Genomic DNA, 25023 nt, shown 5'->3' with positions numbered 1-25023 from the left:
TTGAGGTTTGATGCACATTTTCCATCGATCGATTGTATTGCCGGCGAAGTACTGGTATTGGTGCATTTGATGGCCGGTTTCGTGATTGAGTTCCCTTTTCAACACTTCGGTTGCATTGAGCGCTCTGCTGCACCGGCCAATGTGGATCTGAGTTTGTACAATTGATACAATAGATTATGGATTGAATTTATGATATAATTACATATTTCTCTCTGACTTAGCCATCGGTAGAAATCATCATTCTGCATTTTTTACTTTAATTTTTTCATTCCTAATGTAACATATTGAATCTCTAATTATTACAGCGAGCACTACAACTTTAACAGTTAAAAATTATTTTTAAATTTCTTATACTATTGCATTTTTATAGGTTTTAGCTTATTTACGTTGAATTAAAGGATAAAACTTTTTAATGGACTAAAAATAAAGAATGAACTAAATTATACAAGAAAATTGTGAAAACCGCATAAAAGTTTGTATGATTTATAAGCCTTTCACCATAAAATGTAATCAAAAATCAAAACTATATAAAATTGTATTTATCTTTATTTGACTAAAAAAAATTTAGTCCAGACATTAAATTTCAAAAATTGCACAAAGTAGTGGTATTACTGTTTTTAATTTATTATTAATTTTGTTTTGTTTAAAATATATATTTAGTATTTCAATAAATATTACTTCGTATGTAGTTGAAAATTTTTAATTTTGTTTTTGGGAAAATAATCATGTTTTTTAGTATAAATACAATTTACAAACAACAACAAGCGATAAAATTTGGTCCAAAAAAAATAGCGATTGCAATTCAACACATCGAAGTAACTTTCATAAACTGAATGGTTAAAAAAAACAGTACAAACTGTTTCGCATTGTTTCACATTTTGTAAACTGAATGAAAATGAAAAAAAAGAAACAAAATACCTCGTTTTACTTTATGATTACCACAAAAAATATTTCTACACCCCCTTCATACTACAAGCATATCACAGAATGGGTAAAATTCATCAATATAATTTTAAATAATTATGTAAATTATGCGATGCATATCTACATTCAAAAGCATTTAAATTTTGAGTTCATAAAAAATAAAACAAATCTTACTTATAAATATTAGCAAAACCACATAAGCAAGAGTTGACTGTTTTCTTTTTGCAACGAACTCAAACAAATGTGAGAGGACAGTGGCTGTAAAAACGAATCCGTAAAAAATTAGACACCTAATTAAGATTATAAAACTCAATCCAATTCAAGTTAACCTGCCTAACAAACACATCAAACTTACTAACCAAATGAAAAAAAGCAACACCACACTTAAACCCAGAGATAAAAAACATCAACAATAAAAGGCGATGGTAACAAGTACGGCACAGCGTTTGATTTTAATGACGATTTTTTTTTTGTGTTTGACGTTATGATTTTCACTCCTTTTTTGCGCTCTCCACCAACATCGACGTGCCGTCGTCGAATTTTGAACAGTTTTGTTTTTTTTGTTGTTATTCATTTTTCGTGATACTCTTACTTCCGCTACAACTGTACAACAACAACAACAATTGAGAAAAGCTGAACAAACTAACAAATGCGGCCTGATGTCACCCCATTCTCTTTGCCATAAATCCCGCTACCCCGATCGCATCGAAATAAATGAATACGAATGATCAACGATCATTGCATCTACTCGGAAAGTAAAAAGCAAAGAAAAATATACAGGCCAACATTTGTGAAATGATGAGAAGGTAAGGAGGAAATTCGCAACTGCAACCAAAAAAAAAAAAAGTAATCACACTTTCGCAATTCGAATTTTTCGCCTTCCTATTTAATTTATCTTCATCGTTCCCTCCCTTTCCTGAATTTCCTCTGGGTGGTACACACCCACATGGACAGACACACACACACAAAGCTGTATTGCGGATGCTTTCCGTTGCGTTCCGAATCGAGCAGCTACATGCATTTTCCGTTTTTTTTTCGCGCCACCGAAGCTTGTGGCTTTGTTGATTTCCTTTCCATTCGTTACCTGTGTTTGGCCTCTTGCTTTTATCAATTAGATTAATTATAGCCCCCAAAACACGGAATCCATGAAAAGCTTGCCTTCCACCTATACTCATCCGGCGACGTTTTTCGGATGGGGCAGGCGTAAGGAATGTTGAACACTATCCAGAGACTTTTCCTTTGCCTTCCCGAAAACTCGCTGGAGATTCCGCGTCGGAGTTCGCTGCACTCGCCTGTGTTCGGTGGCGTGACTTGTGGGTACGGTGAATTTTTTTTTCGTAAAGATGGTACTGTTTCGGTGCGGTACCCGTGTTGCCCGATTTTCGGTAAAGTACGCTTCAATGTGATGCTGCTAGACACATGTGATTTTCGGTAAACCGGTGAGTAAGCCGGTGAACCGAATCGAGCGGTACAGTAACTGAACGCAATCGACCGTTGCACTGTTGGACGGTCGAGTGAAATGAGCGGTGCTTCGGGAAAAACACCGGTAAGTTTGGAACAGGTCAGAACGGATTAGCTTACTGGCATGGGAGATTTTCTGTAAACGTTGGCCGTATGGTGTATGTTTTAGATAGCTATGTGTGTTATTGCAACTGGACAGATTAGATTAGTAAATTTTAGGAACGAGTTTCACATGTTTCTTTTGCATTACATCTGTAATACATTATTTATGGTACATATGTATGTGTCTAACAATTTTTTTTTATTCATAAAGAACGACCTGGCCGTATTGCTAAGTGTCTAACAACTGTTATACAAATATTATAACACACACAAGTGTGGTAGTGCTTAATAAATCTTTAAGGAATACTCATTTATATGAATCTTCATTTATATGAATCTCATTTATATGAATATGTGTAGAATCATTCGAATCAAAAGAGTCGAGTTTCAAAAGATAGATGATTTTACTCTTAATGTATTTTTCTGAGTAATTTCTGAGTATTTTTAACGTAACATGCAACTATTCCTACATATGTATTTCTAAATGCTAACATTGTCTTAATGTATGTTAATACATTGTTAAAATAGTTATAATAGCTTTTTCAATGAAATAAAAAACTTTATAATATTTGTTACAAAAAAAGGTATTTTTTCAATTGAGATCAACTACCAATTTATAATTTAATATGTTTACATTATTTATTATATTTAAATCGAGTAAAATCATGCTTAATCGTATCAGCAAGGGAGGGGAGTTCAACTTTATTTATTTATTGATTTTATTCATATAGAGGCCGTCCTATATGAATGAAAAAATAATTATAGAGGCCATATTGATAAATTATTTATTATTTAATGAAAATAAAAAAAATCTAACATTGTATATGTGGCTACGTGTAAACTAAGTACAATCTTAAATTATCAGAATACAAAATTTTGGCGATTTAATTTTTATTGGCAAAAAACCTTTAATTAAATTTAAACAAAGACAAACGTATAATCAAAATCGGTTCTTTAAGAATATCTTAAGTTTATAAAAAAATGTAAAAAATAGATCTTTGCAAAATGGTAATATTTTGATAATTTTTTTTGTAATTCATTACTTTTCAGATAAGAAAATCCAATACCATTACAACCCTTAATGTAGTCAGCTACTGGCAGCATCAACAATCTTGCCTAAGGTGCAACATAGGACAGCATAAAAGCCAGAACATGGCGCGACACCAGAATACGACGGTCCGACATCGGTTGCCGCTCATTGGCGTTCACTCATTAGGCTTTCAACGGTGCGCAGAAATAAACCTGCCGCACATTTCAACAGTCTAATGCATCACCGGTGTTTCCAAACACTTTTCCACACCCGTCCATCTACCACTACACGGTACCGTCCGCCGTAATAGCGCTTAATGCTTGTACGACGGAGTGTTCCTACAGCTTCCTAGCCGGTGCAAAGAAGGTAGGAAAGTTAGCTACATTTGGCTGCCACGTGCTGGCTTCGAAACTCTTCAGCTTCGGTGCATTTCTTCGTGCCGGCTTTGGCACCTATCGCACTCACTCTTTCTAGCTTCCGAATGCACTTCCGCCCGCCGATACGCAATCATGCAGATCTGCCCAGGCAGCCCAGAAGACGGTTAGGCTAAAAGTGTCAATTAGGCAAAATAGACTAAATAGAAGCATCAGGTTGAATGTGTTGCATTTCAAACGTACGGCCGCCACTACCACTGCCGGGTGTTTTGTTTTCTTTCACATTTTCCACCCTCTTGGCGGAAGTGTTTATCTCGGCGGAACCCGTGGCGACGTGCGCTCGGACGGACACGGATACGCGATCGCGAGAAATAGAACTAACGGAAACGGTGCATCCAGAAGCACATGTGAGAGGTTCGCAACACTCAAACGGGCACAGCCATGGTAGAGAAATTTGTGAAATAGAAACGAAACAATACCGATGATAAATTGGTAAGAAAATAGGAAGAAAAAAGATTGGCTCAGCAACAAAAATTAAAACAAAGATTGCACGGAAGTTTCCATGTGGTGGTCAGAAAAGAATTAGCCAACCGAACAGGCAACCGTATGAAGGCTTGAGTGCTTTCCAACCCGGTCGATTATTCTGGGTATGAAAATTAGTTCTTACATCGTGAGGATGCGGTTCTGGAGCTGATTTGCAGTTGCAGAACAGGAGATTGCATCAAACGGGCGAGAGGCATCAGAACAACAAATCATAACCAACATATGAATAAACAAATTTGTGTTTTAAAAGGGAAATGTATTTACAATCTGAAGAACCTTCAGCATATGGTTTTACCCAAAATGCACAGAAAAAATATAAAACGGCAAAGCTTAGTTCGACTGGCAAACGATTAACAAACACAAATAAACCTTTGCCCATACTTCGTACACAAATACACGTTTAATGTAAATAAATATTCGAACGCATCATATGTATGAAAATTGCATGAAATAGTCTTTTTGCTCACCGCTGTCACACGGTTTAGCGACAAAAACGCTGATCTTGAGGTTTGGGTTTTTTTCTCATAAACAATATGAATGAATTTTACAATTAACGTATAGTATGATATTTGATAGTAGGGAGGTGGTAAAACTTGCTGATGGAAAGAAACTGGTGGTTAGGGAAGTCATATATAAAAAAGAATTTCAATGTCAACGTTTTGAACGCTTTGGCTCCGGAGATGTAGTGCTTTTCTGCACAATTTTTAATTTTTAATTTTACTTTTTAACTTCAAATATATTTTGTTTATTCAAGTTTAATAGACTATGAACATTGCGATGTAGTTTTTTATCTTTTGTATTTATCAGAATGGCGGCTTTCGTCGTATCATAAATAGAAAAATTAATGTACCTTTCTATCCTCATAAACAATGGAATTAATGTGGTATGGCTCGCGTCGTTTACCTGATGTATATTCTTGGTGCCATCTGAAACAACCCATTTAATAATTATGAATCTAAATGTATTTCTGGGTGTTGAGTACTTCAAAATTTCTTATCGCAACATTACGGATCGAACCAACACACTAACATTAGTTAATAGAAAATAATGTAATTCAAAAAATTAATTATAATAAATATGAATTACAATCTTACAATAAGAGTTTCCAAAAACACTTCAATAATCAAAATTTATCCACCCACGTTGTCAAAATTCGTTGTTTTTGAAAAGCAACAATTGCTCTGAAATATTTCAACTATACGTAATTGCAAAATTTCACACCGTATTCGTAATACGCCTGAAGGTATGCTAGATTTTGCTTTACGAAATATTTCAAAACATAACGAATACGCACGTAAATTGAATTGCAGGAACGCCTGCTGTTATGCAAACAAAATCATTTTTTTGTTAATTATTAACGAAAACATTAAAATGCATTTGACACTAGGTGGCGCTAACGCAAGAGCACGTTCGCAAAGCCCTTGATAATTTCAATTTGTTTAAATTGAACGTTGCGCTAAAATTGGTTTCCTTCATAATAGTTTCATAGTTTCTAAATGTTTTAATATTTCTGTACATTTTCTTAACGTTTTGCATGTTTTTGCACAGTTCTTTTGAAATAATAATTTTCTATTAAAATTTCTCATAAAATTAACATAAAATCAGCCGAACAACGGCTGATTATAATTATTTTATCACGCAGTCCAGGAGTCTCCAAACCACGGCCCGCGCGCCACATGCGGTCCGCGAGGCTCTCCCGAGATTGGCCAATCTCGAGATTGGCCCTCTGCTGTGGCTATTCCAATCAAAGCAGCCCGCCATCTAAAAAGTTTGGAGGCCCCTGACGTAGTCGAATAGTCTGCCATTGCTATGAAGGATTGACTTCTTTCTTTCAATTACCCTCCTCCGTGTTTTTCTTCTTGACTGTTGTTGAAAATTTTCCACACAATTCTTCTACTTGTTATAAAGTGAAACCCTTGGAAGAAAGATAATTTAACATTAATATTAAAAATTAAAAATTAAAAATTATGAAGTGTTGTTATTCGATGCACAGTTTAAGCAGTTCTTCACAGCAGTTTCTTATATTGAACTTTCGGGCACTTGGAAAAGAACATACAACATATTCCATAAGTGCACGCATAAAGGATATAAGCAAAGAAAACATCGAATTACAATAACTACATATGTCAACATGTAATGAATGTTGAGAAAAGTTAATCATGAACTGTAAGTGTAGGTCAAGAGAATTTCCATATTTCTAATAACTCCTTCAAAATAGATCGTATTTTGGTTGCTGTACACAAATATATGCTTTACGGATTAACTCTATTTTGTGGCGTAAAAGCCTATTAAGTGCACTTCAACCAAACTAAGCACCATATGCTGGATCAATCTGGAATGCACACTGTCGTCAAGTGGCAAAGGATTTATAAAGTGCGTCGACAGTCGCACATCCATTACTGAATCGCTCCAATTCGCTACCGCTGCACGATAAGAAATTCATTGAGGCTTGAAGCCCCCCCAAAAAAAAACAAACAAACCCTTGGCAGAGTGGGAAGCTAGTGGTGTTTGCTATCAACCCCATTATCATTATCACGAACACTATCGTAGTGTGCGTTTCTAGAGGCAAAATTTTACACAGCCAAACGCATACGCTTCCCGCTGCCGCAGAGCGAATGTGGAAATGTGGAAAGATGCGCGTAAACTTCACCAGACACGCGCAAAACACTTGGATACCACCGAAGGAGTGGCGGTTCGAATTTCAGTTAGTACGATTGACTCGTTTGGACCGTGCTGGTGGGTTTTGTAGCGGATCGAGTTAGTTTAAAGCGAAGTGGAAAGTGGGATGGATTTTTTATTCTACACAGTTTGCACTGTTGGTGTTGGTGAGATCGTTTGATGGTCAAGAACGAAAAGCGCGAGTTACCGAAACCGGCATCAAAATGCAAACGTAAAATGAACCAACCTCACGCAGCCAGATGATAAAACGTTTGAACGATTATCAGCTAGTGGTTGTCATTTTGGTTCGAGCATTTAACATTCGTTTCGTTGTGCTACACACTGTGGACATTATTTAACCTTGCGATGTTGGAGTGTGTGTGAATCGCTCCGTCAGTTGTTTGGTGCCAGCACGCAACGACACAACCGGCTATCTATCTTGGTCATTTTATCGTACCGGCTTTCTGAGGTACAATAGGCAAAAGAGGTTATGCAATATCTTTCCTCCCCCCAAAAGAATATACATCATTGCAAGCTAACGAAAACACTTGAAACCCCAGCGAAGACCAAGAAGAAGGTACTAAGCGTGGTTTAAAAACTGTCATCAGTTTTTCGTATTCGTGTGACAGCGGGATGTCGGTGTTTTTCTGTGTTTTTATTCGTAACGGAATATACATCTGTTTTATTTTCAAACATCGCACACGTGAACACCATGTGACCCGTTGACCTACATCGAAGTTGATCAGGTTCGGCATACGGATGTTTGTCTATGAGCTGTGCCTTGCACATCTCAATCACTCATCACACTTCTACTCAGACTTCGAACGATCCCCTGGGCGTGTATGTGTGTATAGCATTCCAGAACTGAGCGGGTTTCTATTTCTAGTTTGCTGTTTCATTCACCGTCTGAATCCCTATTCATAATTTAGTGACTGCAAAATCAGATAACGCCTTTCTACAGCATCCACAGAAATACCGCAAATTTTGTTTAACTTTATAATGTGCCATTATGGTTTTGTTTCGCTAGCTTCTTTCTGTGGCGGGTAACAGGAAACGAAGAAAATTTTCTCAAGGCAAATCGTGTTTGCGTTTGTAGCAGGTAATTAAACTGGAGCGAACCGACTGAGCACGGTCCAGCACGGAACACGCTCATTTCCGCACGATCATTAATTCGTGGTGGAAATGAAGCTATTATTACCATGCATGCCCGTTACTGCAACCGGCCTAATAAGGAAGCGAATGCGAATGTGCAGTTGAGTTCCACCTAGAACCGGTGCCAAAAATGTGTTACGTGAATGGTTCAGAAGAATGCATATGTGCCAAAGGTGTTGAACGCTGTATTAAGTTTCATATTGTTTGTACTGTATTGTAGAAGAATTAATAATTTGGAATTACTTCGTCAAGGCACCAATAGATAGGGCCATTTGCAATTCATAGTCCAAGATCAACTACAATTATACTGAAAAAAGGTCAAGAAGAAGGTTCTATCTTGCTAAATAGTTGTTTATCTCGTCTACGGCATAAAATAAGCTAAAAGTATAAGATAATTTCAACGTTAAGCCGATAGCTAAGATACACAAACTTGACTTCAGAATCTTGTTATCTACGATCGTTTTGTTATTTACCCTTCCATAAATTTGTTCATGCATTAAATGCAACCGTTACTTGGGATGATCATTCAATGTAACTCGTATCTCAAGGTTGAGCTTCTACTTTTTAAACTTGATTAAAACAATTTATTTTTACAAACTTACAAAATTTACAATTTTGTTTTTACAAATTTACAAACTAAACAGTTGCAGGTAAATTATACTAATTTAAATATCATAGAACCGAACGTTACCTTAAGTATTGTAATACAATCCACTCTTAGTTGTCAGATGGATAGTTGAAAGGTAACAAATGTAGCTACGCTTTGATGTTGATGTGTGCGAAGTTTGAATTTTGCTTTCCAATTTTGAAGTGGTTGCTCCACTTTACTAACATTCACCAAAAAACGTAGCGATCATTACACTAGGCGCGTGCCCAAATCCGAATTGTACAAGGTCAGAAACAGGTTAGTCACGTGCCAGCGTATTGTTTTTTTTTCAATGGTTTTATGGAACATTGCTTTCAATGTTTAATCTTTTTCTGCGATTATTACTTGCTGTGTCATTTCGAACATAGATTTCTGCAGCAAAACAAAAGATCTCGGCTGTTGCTCATTAACGCCGCTCGTCAACCGGTTCGCGAAACTATGTGAACCGACGGCCGGCGTTTGTACCAATGCATCGTAGTTCATTCTGCAACCAGCTGCAAGTTGTGCTTAAAATGCGGGCGTTACACCGTTCTTCGGTGGCAGCTTCCCGGTCCCTTTTGTCACATTGTCACATTGCGGTAGAATAGATTTGTTTGTAAACGCTGTCGATCGCGTTCGGCGGCGTTTAGCGCGGCAGTGACATGCTTTATGTGTTTACGCCGCACGATCTTGGTTTCGGTTCAACGCCGCCCGATGAGGGGGCGTTAGTTTCGACTATAAGTGGACAAACCCTTCCGAAACAGAGGCGTTATTCTGAGCAGTGTCGGTATGGTTGGTTGCAGCGTTTTAAACCGAGAACAAATAAATAATTTGCGCGGAAAACTCAAATGCTCGTGATACTTTTTTGCTTTTTTGCTTATTAAAAAATACTTTGTCTTTAATCAGGACAGGAGGAAAAAATATTTAAAATTAAGTAAATACACAGTGTGTATTTGCATAAGTAAAATAAAAAAGGAACTTAAAAATAAAAAGGAATATCACAGTTTTAATCAATTCATTTTTCTCTAACCATCACGCATATGCATTTTTAATCATTTAGATAAAAAAATCAATTACCATAGTTGCGAACATGGAATGGCATACGAAAATGATCACTTAAAGCCCATTAGCAAGAAATTACGTTCGGATAAATTAACACCTAATTTGCATTCTTAACTGCATCCAAAAGGCAAGCTCATCGTACAACAATTGCACTTCCACCTGGTACGAGAGCGCATTGATTCGTGGTTCGTGACGTTGTCAATCCATCTCGGTTTCCTCCGAGCTTTACAGCAAACCGAACCGATTATGTCGGTGAAAACCAGTGTGTGTGTGTCCGACAGCCGGCGAAAGGTATCCTCCACTACGTGTACACTCTCGTACGCTTAATGCGAAAGTTTTTGCTTCACGACAGTGACGCCACAGAGCCACGATCAACGCTCACAATCGCGTTACCGAGTGCGCACCGCGGTGACGACACAGTCTTACACCGACGGGGAGGGTAAATACGACCGTGGACACTCTTCGTAAAGCGGCTCGCCAACGGACAGAAGTAAAAGCAACCGCGAATTGACCCTTACGAGCATTCTTGACGCGTACCAACACGCGAATCGCGCTACACGCTTCCCGGCAACGACGGCGTTACCTTTTTTCTGCAGAATCTCTCGCATCAGTTCGCAACGAGACTCCGTGCGAAGACGAACGCAACTCGCTAGGAGCACAAATCACTTTACCGACGACGATGGCTGTCGATCAGAAGCTGGAGGAGCTGATGGGATTGCTTGGTAAGTTGCATTGGCCCAGCCTCGGGGTGTGTTTGTGAATGTTCATCGAAATTGGGCTACGGTTTGAAAAGTGCGATCAATTTGAAAGTGAAATCGAGTGCTCAACTCCAGTGCCCTACGGCGTTTTATAAATGGCTGTATAAAGAAAGTCAGAAGTAGAACCACTTTAAAACAAAACTCACCGGACCGTACAAAGCGAACAGTGTTGCCACAGGAGAAGAGAATTCATTTCAAATAATCAAAGCAAAACGTGGCATATGCAGTCACAATGGTTTTCTCGTTGATTCTTGAGCGTGTCTTAGCCTTGAGAAACTCTGTCATGCGTGATCAGTGTGTAGCAGCTTCAAGTTGGGCTAGGCTGCCACGAAGGACGACTGATGAGCATTCCGGCATTGCCATTACCTTTGAATAGTGCCTGCAAGTGACAAACAAGTCTGTAATGGTTTAGTTGAATGAAGTTTACTTACCGGCTTAACTCATGCTTAAAAATGGCCACCACATGTTATGTTTATTCATCGGGTCTATTCCTCACACCGTTAAAAGTGTACCGTGTGTTACGTGAACTGGTAAAGAAGTCATGAGACGGCGGGAATTCAACGGAGGTAGAAAAATCACCATCGCCGGTGTGTTACGCTCGTGGAATCCCCATCGACGGGTTCAAAATGCTATCAATATCGATCGTGCGAGGCATACGATTCGTTCTGGAAGTTTTTAATCAATCATTCATCTTCTTCGCTAGAGTGCCATTTCGATATAGCCGAAATTAAATATTGTGAACTCTGCTACGGTGTTCTAAAGTATTAATGCCCTATTGTTTATATAGAACTATTGCGATTAGAAACTATTTAGTACTGCTTGTGACCTTCTTTTTGCTTTCTAGTTTCTTTCTAACAAACATCATAACTTTGTATAGACAGTGGTCAAAAGTCCAGTCAATAAGCGATAAGCCTATCAATTTTGACAGTTCGACGTTCACGTACCACAACCGCGTGTGATTGTAATTGAATCGTTTCGTACGCGATGATGACACTAACTACAGAGGAACTCTCTTTGAGCTTTTGTGTGCGATCGCGTTTACGCACGGGAGAATCAGCAGCCAGCAATGATGATGAATATGGTGTAAATTATTTGTCCTCGAATGGGACCGCCACATCGAAAGGCAACGTTTGTCTTATCTTCCCAATCATCCGCTGATAGCAGTGGAACGCATGACCACGATGATTACACGATGTATTAACAAGCTGTTGATTTAACATTACCATAAATGTGTCGTTACTCAACCGGCGATCGCTAGCGAGAACAACGGTCTCCGCCCAAGGGGAAAACCAAACAAACACGAACAGGTAGCTTGATTTGTGGTTATAAACTGGATTCTACCAACCCCCTTTCAGACAGGTTTAATCACAGAACTAGTAATTTGAAGCGGTTTGGAATAATCTTTTTTTTTATGCTACAGTAGCTCAATGTCATTAGCTTGACGAATGAAAGCTCACCGAGCAACGAGAGCAGGCATTCATGGAAAATAATTATGTTTTTGTGCTTCCTTTTAATAATTGATCGTTTACCAAGATCGGTAACATTCTTCTATATGCTAACGATCGGATGTATCGCATCCGTACCGAACCGTTCTACAAAAAGGCGTACGCTTTTCAATTAGCGTAAATTCGGCGCCAACAGTACAACAATGTCAAGCACGCGCTGCTATGACGATCTGCGAGCTCTTCAATTGATACTAATTGAGTTTTACGATAGCAAATTTTGGCGAAACGATGCTCCCGATCGGGTGTTCTTGGGTAGTTTTTTTTCGCTGTTCTGTCTGCTGTCGATATTGGCCGTTGAACAAACAATATCGGTGACGTACTTAGTGGCAACATGTTAACAGCGGAAATCAATAGAATCGTTAACTGTTTGGTTGCGACAGTGAAATTTACGTTCCTGGCAGTTGTAGCATTGGTACGAATGTTTAACACTCTTTTGTGCAGTAAATTGTGTAGAAAAAATTAGTTTGATCTCTACTATGTTTAATTTACATGCTATGAACACCTATAATTTTATTGTTCAATAAACGACGAAGGTTTATTGACACAACGTTCCAAAAGCAAATAAAACTAACGCGAGCGAAGAACGTATTAATAGATCGCATAACGCAGAAAATAATTCAGTTTTTAAAAAATCATCACTTACATTAAGAAAATAAGCAAACCAATTTCGAAAAAAACACTTTAATCACAAGAAAATCGTTACAGTTTCCTGAGGTAATTGTGCTTACTTGAGCTATTGTTTTAACAGATGTTGGTATTGATCAATTATCCAATTAAACGATAATTGCAATTATAAAGGAGGTCAAGAATGTGCAGTTACTTTTGCTCATTGAATTTCCATTGCTGTTGAAGGTTTGAATACGATCATTTGTTTTGTATAAAAAGCAAAAAAAAGTGATTTCCTTTTGTTATTTTAGATCGAATGTTATGAAGATTTGATTGAGCAAAAAGCTCTAGAGAAAACCAGAATAAGATAAAAAGGACAAAATGACACTGTAACAAAATGTGTCTAAAAGTTTGATCTCGATAAAATGTTTTAATTACATCCTTCTTATTAGTGCTTTTAAAACTACTTTTTTTGTATTAATAAAGTATCATATAGGCAAATTAAAAAAAAACATCGGAATCATGAGAATGGAACATCAATATACAAAACAATTATTATTTAACAAATTGCATTAAAAAAAACCAAGTCTAGTAAACCAGAAGTAACCAGAGTGACCTCAGAGATCGTAAAGCCAACAACTAAGTGACTACAACCAATTAGGATGTAAAAGGGACAATCAAATTCGAAATCATCTGGATATATCATATTGATTGCGATTCACCCAATGTCAGATCACAACATTTGTTTAAGGGATTCTATATCAATTTAATTGTATTCTTTCCCTATTCACTTTACAGGTGACTTTGGCCGGTACCAAGCATTCCAATTTGTGCTCCACCTTCTTGCCGCCGTGACCGCTGGTCTGCACATGCTATCACTCGTGACAGTTGCTGCAGTACCGGAGCATCGTTGTTTCGTAGACGCACTAGATTCGGCATCCGCCACTGCCAATGGATCGACCCTGCCCAGCTTCAGTCAGTTGACAAGCTATATACCTCTCAACGCAAATGGAGAGCTAGAGTCTTGCCTGATGTATGATCCACTAACGTCGGACAACGGTACGACCATTTCATGTAGTTCGTACGTGTACAACAACACTTACTACCAATCATCGCGAACTATCGAATGGAATCTGGTATGTGATAAGCGTTGGATGGGTGCCCTCGGACAAACGATCTACATGCTCGGCGTTTTCACCGGTGCCGTATGGTTGGGCGGATTGGCCGATAAGATTGGTCGCAAGAAAGTGTTCTGCTGGTCGGCACTAATGCAACTGATACTCGGAGTGGCCGTCGCCTTCACGCCCGAGTATATCTCGTTCCTGGTGTTGCGTTACCTGTACGGAATATTTGGCAGTGCCGGAAGCTACATTACCGGATTCGTCCTGACGATGGAACTGGTGGGACCGAGCAAACGAACACCTTGCGGTATCTCCTTCCAGGGTGCATTTGCCGGTGGTATTATGCTGGTAGCAGCTTGGGGTGCATTAATTCCTGACCGAATGATCCTGCAGATCGTGTATGGTTTACATGGCTTACTGCTGGTAGCACACTGGTGGATCATGGACGAGTCGCCCCGCTGGCTGTGGATGCAGGGTCGTAAACGGGAAGCGGTGAACATTGTAGATCGTGCTGTACGTATGAATGGCCGAGGTATGAATGTCGACAAGGACTACTACCTCGCGGAGGACAAAACCACATACACCGAGGAGGCGGGAGCTACATCAGCAGGTCTCGGTGATCTGTTCAAAACACCCAACCTTCGCAAGATGACCTTGAACGTATGTCTCTGCTGGTTTGCAAACTCGATCACATATTATGGTCTCTCGTTAAGCGCCGGCAAATTGAGTGGAAATCCATTCCTTATTCTGTTCCTGATGGGTTTGGTAGAGTTCCCTAGCTACATCTCAATCAGCTACTTGCTCGACAAGCTCGGTCGGCGTTCGATCACCAGCTCGCTTATGATTGTCGGTGGTATTTGCTGCATTGTAGCTGCTTATTTAACACGCGGAAGCACCGAATCAACGTCGATAGTTATGTTCGGAAAGCTGTTTATTGCTGGTTCGTTTGCCGTCATCTACAACTACTCTGCCGAGCTATTCCCGACCGTCGTTCGGAACTCTGCCATGGGTCTTGGATCTATGTGCGCTCGTTTGGCCGGCGCACTTACACCCATGATCACGCTGCTCGATTCTTTCGATCCCAAGATCCCAGCCGTAATCTTTGGAGTGATATCGTTGATTTCCGGTACATGGGTACTATTTCTTCCTGAAACCATGGGCAAACCGATGCCACAAAGCTTAATGGATGGGGAAAACTTTGGCCGTGGAGATACGGCTTTTTCAAGTTGCATGGGACGCAATAAAACGCATACGGAAGACTTTCCACCTCCCCAGCAGATGGTTTCACTCAGGAAAAACAGTCGGTAAAATATACACCTGTTGTATAGTTTTGAACTAATAGAAGTGTAGCGATTGGTTTAGTTATGTAAGAAACAGATGGACCTGAAATACATTGTGCGATGGTCACTAAAGATATTTCAACGCCGCGTTCTTATGTGTGGTGAATGATCACCTAAGATACTAAAATCAACGCAAGTGGTAAGTACTCAATAACCGTACTATTTTGATACAAAAGTGAGTTGGTCATCTTACAAAATTGTTCAGAAATCAATCCGCAGTGTCACGAACGCAATAACTTATCTAGAAATACAAAAAAGGTTAGTTATGACATATTTTCTTTTACACAATTTGTTATTTGATTTTTTTATACTAAGATTTTGAAATGGCCTAATGCAAGAGCATTGGTACTGTCTAGTATACCACCAGCAGGAGAATCAGTACAGAGCGAGATGAAAAAACTGAAACAAAGTAACAATTCATATTTTTTGTAATTATGTTTTATTAATTCATTAATGAAAGCAAAGTATGATGAACATATCATCAAATTTCGTAATCAATTCAGATTTGTTCGAATTGGCCACCTTTGGCACGAATTATGGCCTTTAGACGGTCGATGAAGCCATTGCATGTTGCCCGAAAGTTGCTCTGCCTTATTTTGGCCCATTCTCGGCGAAGCGCTTGCTTGAGCTGATCGACACATACATATACTATAGCAGCTGATTCATCTTAAGTAATTATCGTTTAATTCAGCACTATGGAATATCTTTACTAAGAGTAATGTTTATTTTATTTTATTTATTTTATTTTTTTAGCATTCTGCTATTTGTACAAATCTATAATATCTTCCACGCTGGAAATAGTACCCGTAATTAAAAGAAACAATCCAAACACTGCCATTAGACCATTTTTAATCAACCGCCATTTCATCCATCCAAAGTCACTTGGCCAACGGTAAATTGTGTCCACAATAATGGGAAGCCAAAGGGCAAGGATAGGATTGAAAACGGCACCAATAAAACCAACGAATGTGCCAATGTCCGGAACACCGCAAGCAATCCCTACGATACCTATGAGGTACAGTAGTCGTATGAGGGTTTGAGTGGCAACGTGCCATTTTTGTGGTACCCGGTTATGAATTCTTCGCCAAATGGTTTCAATCGGCACGTAGAAAAAGATACCTATCGAGAACAGGATTGCCACTGCTGAAAGAATTTGTATAACCATCGCTAAGCTGTAATGAATCATATGGATTGAAGGGAGAGAATTAAAAAAATCATTTTTTTTTTCGTAAACAAAACAAAATCCATTGCAATAAGCGTACTTTTCTTCTTGGGGAAAGTTGAGCGTGATTGATCCTTGAATTTTGTCGCCATAACGGAGGTAGCCGACAACGCCGATAAAGCAGTACAGAACCGCTAAGCACATGTTATTAACGTTCACAATTCCTGGACATCCTAGGTAGTGTTCCGGATGCTTCATCTGATTCGATACGGGAAAAATAAGCGACGTTGCATCGAACGCGAAATACGCAGCGCTAGAGTAATTGGGATATGAATTTAGTACCATGAAACTAAAGTTCTAGCATTTATACCTACCCGAGAAATGTTGTTAACGAATCGAACGTAGGAAATAGATCCCGATCGTCGAATGAAAGAGGTTCCTTGAAGATATAGTACAAGGAAATGACGACATTCGCAAAGATCAAAGTCGTCGCTATAGCCGAAAATGGGACGAGGTACTTAATTTCCCTGACCTGGGTTATTCCTATTGCTGGTATTGCAGCCAACAGAATATAGATTCGAACGTTCCAATCTAGATCTGTGCGGGCATTGATAACGTCATGTATGGTGGAGCCGACGAACACCATATAGATCATGGATGATATCGGTATCATCAGGAAATAGTCCACTACATTCCTGTAATAAAGAAACGCGATACAATTATTGTGCATTGTTTTCATACGCACATGGCCCTGATCAATATTCTGCACTCACTTTAATATTTTGCCCATTGGGCGCATTTTTGGCGAACCTAAAGCGCAGGCACGGTCTACAGTTTGTGCAAAGCTTAGCATCGGTACTCGATCTCGCTTACAAATCTTATAGGCGGTGTCAACCTATGATCAGAAACAGTATGCATAAATTGTACTCACACACTTACATTTGTATTCGATTCTCTTACCAACAAATGCACACAATGCGAGTAGAGCATTCCCAGCAGAAACGTGCCGATAACTCCAAATATCAGACCTCCATTTCGAATGGCGTATGGCATCGATAGTATTCCAACGCCCATTGCACCCTTCATAACGTGTATGAATGTACCGACCGTGCTGTAAGAAATTCCGTTGCATGACATGCGAAGCACTTTATTAGTAAGCAACACTCACGAGTTGGGTTTGCTGATTGTTCGATGCTTGTAAGGATCGTAATCCTCTTGTGTTTCATCTTCAGCACCTAGATCAGCCAGCATTTCCTTCGAGGTGGTTGCCATAATGAGACCGTTAGCACACTTTATTATGGCACAAAGCGCAGCACCTTATCCGAAGCCTGAGACGTTCGCTGTAAGACTGATCAAAAGAGTGTATCAGCCGAATGATAACCGTTCTACAAGATACTGCTTCAGACAAAGAGATACAGTTTTATTTGAAAGATTAACTTAGGTGGAACGTGTAACGTAACCAGCGGCCCACACATTGATGAACCAGCCACAATCAATCAATGGAATAGTAGTATCATATCAAAAAGTAGCTATCATTTGGAGCGCCGAAACGATTGTGTTCATGTTAAGCGATCATTTTATTAGTCGGATATCAATGCTGTGAGTGCGTACCAGTCATGGTGTTGTATAAATCGTTTGGAGATATGTATCAAGAAGTGCGTTGTCGTTTCTTTCACAAAGAAGCGTAATCTCCAATTTTGCAAGTATACCATAAACGGTCGACCTTTGACCGGAAAAGCTGTGTCACAGATGTGGGAGTGATCCTTGGCAGTTACTTGATCTAGAGTCGTTGAAGCGGCGGAATTTTAACACGCAGACTATTCGTCGCAGGAATTGACTATCAAATCGACTCGCCTCCCCTGCTCTTTGTAATTAACATTTACATTTACACGCTATTTGACGTAATTGAACGCCTTTGGTGATCTTTATGGGCCGAATGTGTACGTGCAGTGCGGCCTATTCACTATTTCAACTGTATAAATGGTCCGTAGAATTAAAAAAAACCTTTTTTCAATTCATAAGGAACGGCCTATCTAGTAGTATCTAGAGAAAGTAACTCAAGAAAATAGGAACTTTTTAGTATTTTTTTCAAGTTTATCATTATTTCTTCTTGGTTTAACATCCTGCTAATATGCACAAGAAAATACAGTGGCCAGATAGTCAGTCTTTGTTCTACAATGGCCGAACAGGATAAGCTTTGTTGCATGTCCTTGGACTGACCACCGTTGAACGACACGCATAGTTTGCTTTCATATTATTGATAATAATATATTTGAAAACATTAGTAGTATCTAGAGAAAGTAACTCAATTTTTTACAACGTATTTGCTAATGAAACAGTCAATAATCATGTTAATTTGCTCAATTCGCAATTATTACGTACATACGTAAATATGAAATTTTAAAAATTTTGTTAAAATTTTTATTAAAAAAAGGTCGGGGCGGCCCGGTGGTGTATGTGATAAATGGCGCCGGCACACAAGACAGGCCTGAGTATCAAATCTCATCCGGATCGTCTCCCCGTAGCATGGACTGACTATCCTGCTGCGTGGTAAAATAAGTCTTGATACGGCCAGGCCGTTCTAACCGAGAAAAAAAGATAAAAAAAGCCCAACCAATATAAAGAAATCCGTTATTGTTTAAAATGTGAAATATTTCATTGAATTATTTCATAGCATCTTAGCTTTCACTGTTTCAGATGTAGGTGGCGCTGTCAGAATTACCCAACCTTCGTACCGATAATTGGACGAAAGTAAAAATTAGGAATAGCTGTTTGATGACTTCGTTCCCAAATTTTGGGAATCCTCGAAAAGAACTCATGATCTCGCCACTAAGAGACCGGAACTTATTCGATAAAATGAAACAAACTCTGAACAAGGCAGAATTTTACAAAAAGTCTTTCCGAAATCGTAACCGCCCACCTATGTTTCTTGATATTACTTAGCTATTCTATTTAACGTATAAAGTTTGGAAAAGCGACATGAACTATAACTATAACTATAACTATGAACTATAGCGACATGAACTATAACTATGAACTATATTTGGATAATTTATAAATTCTGGACTGTTTAATTAAACCAAATATTCAACTACTTTTATTTTGCGCATGTCATACCGCACTAGAAGCTGCTCAGTAAAATAAACTTTTTTTATTAAAAAAACAAATAACATTAACTGTTCTAACATTTATAAAAGCAGCTGTATAACAATCTTTTATCAATAAAGCTCTTTAAAGTTCACATTATCTTTTGTTGACTTTTTATGAATTCATATGACATTATTTTAAATCTGAAAGTGAAATAATATATAAAATAACAGCAATCATCTGTCAAGTTTTCAATCCTTCGTATTTTCCAGCATCATGATCAAAGAATAGATCAATTTATGTATCTGAAAATGAAAAACAAAGAAACATTAAACCCATTCGCGATTTTTCCGTACAACCTCAATCAACACAATAACAATCAATACTTTTAGAAATGCAGTTATGTTTAATGGTAATGTGGCCACCGCCAGCATTTTCGGTTTTTGTGTCATCGCTAACACCAAGTTCATGTACTTCATATCTCGAGTGGAAAGTTTGTTCCAATGAATAGCACCGACCTTTAGTGTCAGAGCATCGGTCTGTAAAAGAATAAACGATGAAAAAATAAAATCTTCCAAAACGGTAATAAGCCTCACTCGGACCTTAATTTCCAGACTAGTACCGAGAAAACAAATGTAAAATATTTGAACAGATCCAAGAAACACGATTGCGGCCCCAGGATACCAATCCAGCTAGAAAAAGGACCCAAGCAAAAACCCATTTTACAGCAATTATTTTATACCATCCAAAATAATACCACTCACCAGAACCAATCCAAGAACAGAAATAACCATCGTTGGAACCGTTGAACCAAGAGTAACAAAGTGATACGGATTCAAAAAGTCTACCAACTGCTGCAAATATGATCGATGATGTTGATGCTGATGTACGATTTCAATAATTTTAGCTCGAATCTTCTCAGGACACTCATTACGCTCGAGCTGCTCGTCCAGCTCGTCTATAATTGTCATCAGTACGTCCAGTTGTCCGTAGGCAGTTAGAAGATTGTAGATGGTAGTAATATCAGATCCGACCGTTATAATCCAATAGTACATAGCCATTATGATCTGAATGATGTAATTCCATATGTAACCAGCCAATGTATCAGCACTGATGAGAGGTACGACGAATCCAAACGGTAGTATACGATCTGCCAGAAATATTGAAGAAAACCCCGGTATAGTCATCGTAGTGATAACCAATATGAGGTAAATTAAAACAGTCCCTTTGATGACGATATAAATGAGGCTGGCATTATCACACAAAACACGCTTGACGGTGTTACTTTGGTTCATCATTTCTTGGTAGTAGCGCAGATTGTTCTCATAGAGATCAACTACACGTTGGCGCGTGATGATGAAGCTGTAAATTTTCATAATGGCCTGCAAACGAAGAATACCAAACTATGTTGTGAAAGTTGATGAAACCATGCTACTCTATTGTTACCTGACAGCAAAACCCGAAAGTGGCTATACAGTAGATGAGCTTCGTCGTATCGTGGCGCGAAACGTATGCCGATTTCAACACGCTCACTACATACAGCACCAAGTTGCTGATACCGAAGATGAAGAAAAAGTTTATAAAAGAATGTTTGCGCTTAAAAAACGATGCTCCCATTGATTTGTTGAACGTCTCAATGCCAGCAGTAATATCCATGCTGGCTACTAACGGGTCGGTTGCGGAGTAGTGGAAAAAGCGATATTTCTTCAATACCCGCAAATACTCCATGGCGAACTGATTCCATCTCCAGATGGGGAAGGTTTATTTATACGCCAGATATGCAAATCATAGTTCATTGAATAATTCGTTTGACAATTTAATTGGTTTTTTGAAGACCGCAGATGCAAATTTTCCCAGCCGAAAGGGTGTTGGATGTAAATTGTGTTAATTGAAGGTGAGTTCAAGACATCTTGTGAAAACTTACCAGCATGTGGTTTACGTTCTATAATTCATTTAAAATCAGTCGGCATCGAAATTACGACACCAACTATGGAATAAAATTATTTGTTTATAAATTTCTAAAATTCATAGTGCTACATAAAAGGGCTGAGAATACTTACTGTTCATGTTCCGGACAATTCCCTAAACTTCCTTTTCTCTCCTCTTACCTGCCTTAAGTAACATTAGTTCAAGTAGGAGAAATAGCATACTGCGTTTGTTTGGGTATAACAATCCTTAAATGTTCTTTGTAGTCCCTGGCGGTCATCACTTCATGTTTTCCCTACATTGTCAAAACTAGTAGGTATGTAAGATGTTTTTAATAAACACTTTTATATAAAAAAAATGTAAAGTATGAAAATGTTACATGCCATGAAGACTACCATGTGCTTGTAGATCTTCTTTTACGTGTAATTTAGCAATATATTTGAATTTTATGATGTCCAGAGTGTGGACCTCACCGCCAAATATGTATCCACTGGAGAGAATCTGTCTATGAAGTACCGTTTAGTTCGATGAGCATAAAGGCGAATGTGGAAAATATCATTGATCCTTACCTTCATCTCATGGATGGATTCCCGGTGCAAAAGAAAAATAACAGACTGTTATGGAGCGGTGCGACACTTTTATGGTACGTGTCGTTTACGACTCGAGATAAAAGCTGCTTGGTATCATTTGCGTCAGTATGGTAGAGTATTTGCTAGCATATTAAAACATACCGAAACTGATATGCTAAGTGCCTGTCGTCCCAGTGCGAATAGTAAATGCGGGTGAGTGTCCAAACAAGATTATGATATTAATAAATATACATGATACCATAAAATGCATTTCTATTGGAGTACTGTTGCCGTCCGGATAAATGCTGAATGCATGCAGAGTGGGTCATGGTTTAGTTTTAAGTATTTATTGTAAATTGTTCTCTCATTTTCACGAGTATAATACTATAAGCCGCTATTTAATTCATTCAATAATCAGCAACGTCAAATCGGGGTTTTTTTTTATAAATAGATAGTAAAAGGATAGTTTTTTTAATCCTTTATTGTCAAACAAAAAAACATTGCCTAATACATTAGAGTACTTATATGCAAAAAAAAATCATTAATGGAGTGATACGCCCAAAAATACGGACACTTATCAACTTCATAAAATGCACCTTTAAACTAATAATTGTGTAACATAAATTATCAAATTGGATTGGAAACAATTAACACAATATAAACGAGTAAACTTTTATAAAAAAAAAGTTGAGTTTGATGAATGTGTTATTCACTTAGGTAAGCTGTGAGCGGAAAACACTTTGGCTTATTAAATGTTCTGCTTCAACTGACATGACCTGGGCGGTATCAAATTAAGCGCTTAGCTGGATTATTTGCAGACGCTCCATAGTGTAAATTTTGCTTTGTTAAGTTTTCATTCACTGCGTTCGAAATTTGCTGCTTTAAACATCCGCTGCTGTGGAGCATGATTAGAAAAATAATACCTGTGTTAGGATGAACCTTTAATAGAATGAAGTTATTAATCATTTCGTTATTTTTTTTTCTCACTGGAAAGGTTCCTTGAATACGTTGTTTGTTTCGTATCGGAAAGAGAACATTAGTTTTCATTAGTAAATTGAAAATATTTATCTTCCCCAATGACTCAGAGGTGAGCAATGAATTATCAAGTAAAATGCAAACATAAACGCGTAGGGTCCTACTAAGGAGTTCATATAAAGGAAAATTCCACGATTTTAATGAAACAAAACAAAGGTTGTGGGTTTAATAACATAAACTTCGAAATTTGCTAGTTTTGGTCCGCTACGTTATCAGTGAAACAATATTTAAATTTCAGTAAAATTATGCAAAGGTGTCTGCTAGAGCGAATGATGATGATGATGTTTAAACGCTCGGGATTGCGTTGAATAATACATAAGCAATTCGAACTGAAATCATGATAAAAGTTTCATGGTGCCTAACATCCGACCAAGTGACCTTTTTGGTAAAATTAGGGTTTCGCTAACACCCTAAATGAAGATGCCTGTTTGGATCATCCGCTAGACCCAAAAAAAAGCTTATAATTACACTTCACTATTATTGAAGTTTCGATTTTTTTTTCTATCAGGACTATCTCGATATTTAATGTGCGATAATTAATAGCGCAGTTCCCTGGCAAACGGACAAATAAGTTTTCATGCACTTTTTATTAATCAATAGAAATTGATAGGAACAAAAAGCATCCATTACATTGAATTGATTGATTGCGTAGTACACGTCTCTCATTTCTGAGGTAATTATATTTAATGTCTTTCTAGGAATAAATATCCCTCGATTCGGGGTTTGTCACACAATCATTCGAATAAACAACGATCCGCTTTCTCATTAAATCAATGCTACAAGCAACTATATCAGCTTACATGAGCAAATGACCTTGATTCGCAGGTAACGATTTCTGTTCGTCTGTGCTGTTCCACTTCGAACGATTCATTACATAATTGATAAGCACAGAAATAGAACTGAGAAATTCAATTTCAGTAAATTTGTTTTTAATGTTTTATTTTGTGAGTAGGTAGTGATGGTGATCTTTTCACTTCGTCCTGTGCCATTGGTTGTCTATGCATAGTTAGACATCACTAGCGGAATAGAAATTACAACGGATTTTAGAATTGTTTTTTTGTTGTAGTTTGTTCGTAAATCGTACTGTACAGCTTGAGCATTTTGGGGCGAATTTTCATATTGTGCTGCATTGGCCGCTCATTGCAAGGCACCCTCGAGAATCACGTGTGAAATTGTGATTCGGTGTAAAACGTACGTGACAACGTCCTCGAAGAGCGTCGTTAATTATCGGTTTTAATCTTGTTTTGTTTTTTATATTGACTATTATTACTTTTTATTGAACATTTCATTGAGTATAGAAGTTATTGCAAAACATAAAATAATGAAAATGTTTTTTAACAGTTCCCCAGGGAACGATTTTTTAATCCAAAATTAAATCAATGAGAGTAAGAGACCCGATTATAGCTACAGTTATGGCAATAATGGGGTTAATATTTCATTTTATACGATGTGTGCTTACTCTCACAAAACGGAGACATTTTTATGAACAAATATTTACATTATTTATTTTTTTGGCATCATGAGTAATTGACTGAACATTTACATTTGCAAAATAAACAACTTTTAAAATATGTCTCCAAAATGACTGATGATTCTTACCGTTTTGCTAAGAGCAACACAGTTAAATATTAACGACTTTCTAGCGTGTAATCATAATTGCACCTAACAAACAACATTAGGACGCCAATTATTATGTATTTAACGACTTCTTATTTAAATATACCAAAATTTCGCCAAAAAAGGGCTTTTTTTACCATACGGCCGTAAATAGTTTAATTGAAATTCGGTGATCCAATTGTGCTACAATGCGAATTTTGTATAGAAGTAAGAATTTAACATGAACAGCTCCGAATATTTTTCAAACGAATATAAGTTTTTTTTTCACAGCCACCTGATTTAATTTAATATCAAAAATCTAATTTTGGCTTGGGAAATGCATGCGATATACAATCTATAGCTATAATAGGAACACTTAAATTTTTA

General features: G+C 37.9%; 4 protein-coding genes across 6 annotated transcripts; 1 reads left to right on the top strand and 3 right to left on the bottom strand.

Annotated features, from left to right (window-relative positions):
• Nucleotides 1-9957: 9957 nt before the first annotated feature.
• Nucleotides 9958-15337, top strand: LOC125769624 (organic cation transporter protein). Its single transcript, XM_049438421.1, has 2 exons — nt 9958-10653; nt 13599-15337. The coding sequence occupies exons 1-2, from the start codon at nt 10611-10613 to the stop codon at nt 15227-15229; spliced, it is 1674 nt and encodes a 557-aa protein (XP_049294378.1). The 5' UTR covers nt 9958-10610; the 3' UTR covers nt 15230-15337.
• A 530-nt stretch (nt 15338-15867) lies between these two features.
• Nucleotides 15868-16768, bottom strand: LOC125769682 (proton-coupled amino acid transporter-like protein pathetic). The gene is made up of 2 exons (XM_049438490.1): nt 16524-16768; nt 15868-16433 (listed from the first exon to the last, which is right to left on the bottom strand). Exons 1-2 carry the CDS (start codon nt 16766-16768, stop codon nt 16022-16024), a joined length of 657 nt encoding a protein of 218 aa, XP_049294447.1. The 3' UTR covers nt 15868-16021.
• Nucleotides 16768-17793, bottom strand: LOC125769683 (proton-coupled amino acid transporter-like protein CG1139). The gene is made up of 3 exons (XM_049438491.1): nt 17384-17793; nt 17197-17318; nt 16768-17118 (listed from the first exon to the last, which is right to left on the bottom strand). Exons 1-3 carry the CDS (start codon nt 17558-17560, stop codon nt 16794-16796), a joined length of 624 nt encoding a protein of 207 aa, XP_049294448.1. The 5' UTR covers nt 17561-17793; the 3' UTR covers nt 16768-16793.
• Nucleotides 17794-19471: 1678 nt separating this feature from the next.
• Nucleotides 19472-21568, bottom strand: LOC125769661 (odorant receptor 67d-like). 3 transcript variants are annotated; one of them, XR_007419074.1, is made up of 4 exons: nt 20957-21568; nt 20113-20892; nt 19897-20049; nt 19472-19815 (listed from the first exon to the last, which is right to left on the bottom strand). XR_007419074.1 is itself a non-coding variant. In XM_049438469.1 (2 exons), the coding sequence occupies exons 1-2, from the start codon at nt 21236-21238 to the stop codon at nt 20242-20244; spliced, it is 933 nt and encodes a 310-aa protein (XP_049294426.1). In that variant the 5' UTR covers nt 21239-21568; the 3' UTR covers nt 19889-20241. The 3 variants fall into 3 exon arrangements, 1 of the variants encoding a protein (XP_049294426.1); XR_007419072.1 differs by having other exon boundaries at nt 19897-20892; XM_049438469.1 differs by lacking the exon at nt 19472-19815 and having other exon boundaries at nt 19889-20892.
• Nucleotides 21569-25023: the final 3455 nt, after the last annotated feature.

The sequence above is a fragment of the Anopheles funestus genome, chromosome 3RL (assembly GCF_943734845.2).
Source record: "Anopheles funestus chromosome 3RL, idAnoFuneDA-416_04, whole genome shotgun sequence".
NCBI lineage: Eukaryota > Metazoa > Arthropoda > Insecta > Diptera > Culicidae > Anopheles > Anopheles funestus.
The sequence above is the reverse complement of the archived record's forward strand: the minus strand, read 5'-3'. Positions and strand labels throughout refer to the sequence as shown.

Bases quoted from the DNA above. Each gene is read 5' to 3' on its own strand.
- LOC125769624 (XM_049438421.1), top strand. From the start codon at position 10,611: ATGGCTGTCGATCAGAAGCTGGAGGAGCTGATGGGATTGCTTG. The intron at 10,654-13,598 runs GTAAGTTGCATT...TTCACTTTACAG, and splicing joins GGAGCTGATGGGATTGCTTG to GTGACTTTGGCCGGTACCAA.
- LOC125769661 (XM_049438469.1), bottom strand. From the start codon at position 21,238: ATGGAGTATTTGCGGGTATTGAAGAAATATCGCTTTTTCCACTACTCC. The intron at 20,893-20,956 runs GTAACAATAGAG...CTTCGTTTGCAG, and splicing joins CTTTCGGGTTTTGCTGTCAG to GCCATTATGAAAATTTACAG.
- LOC125769682 (XM_049438490.1), bottom strand. From the start codon at position 16,768: ATGGTACTAAATTCATATCCCAATTACTCTAGCGCTGCGTATTTCGCG. The intron at 16,434-16,523 runs GTACGCTTATTG...GATTCATTACAG, and splicing joins AACTTTCCCCAAGAAGAAAA to CTTAGCGATGGTTATACAAA.
- LOC125769683 (XM_049438491.1), bottom strand. From the start codon at position 17,560: ATGTCATGCAACGGAATTTCTTACAGCACGGTCGGTACATTCATACAC. The intron at 17,319-17,383 runs GTAAGAGAATCG...TTCTGATCATAG, and splicing joins CGCATTGTGTGCATTTGTTG to GTTGACACCGCCTATAAGAT. The intron at 17,119-17,196 runs GTGAGTGCAGAA...TCTTTATTACAG, and splicing joins CCAATGGGCAAAATATTAAA to GAATGTAGTGGACTATTTCC.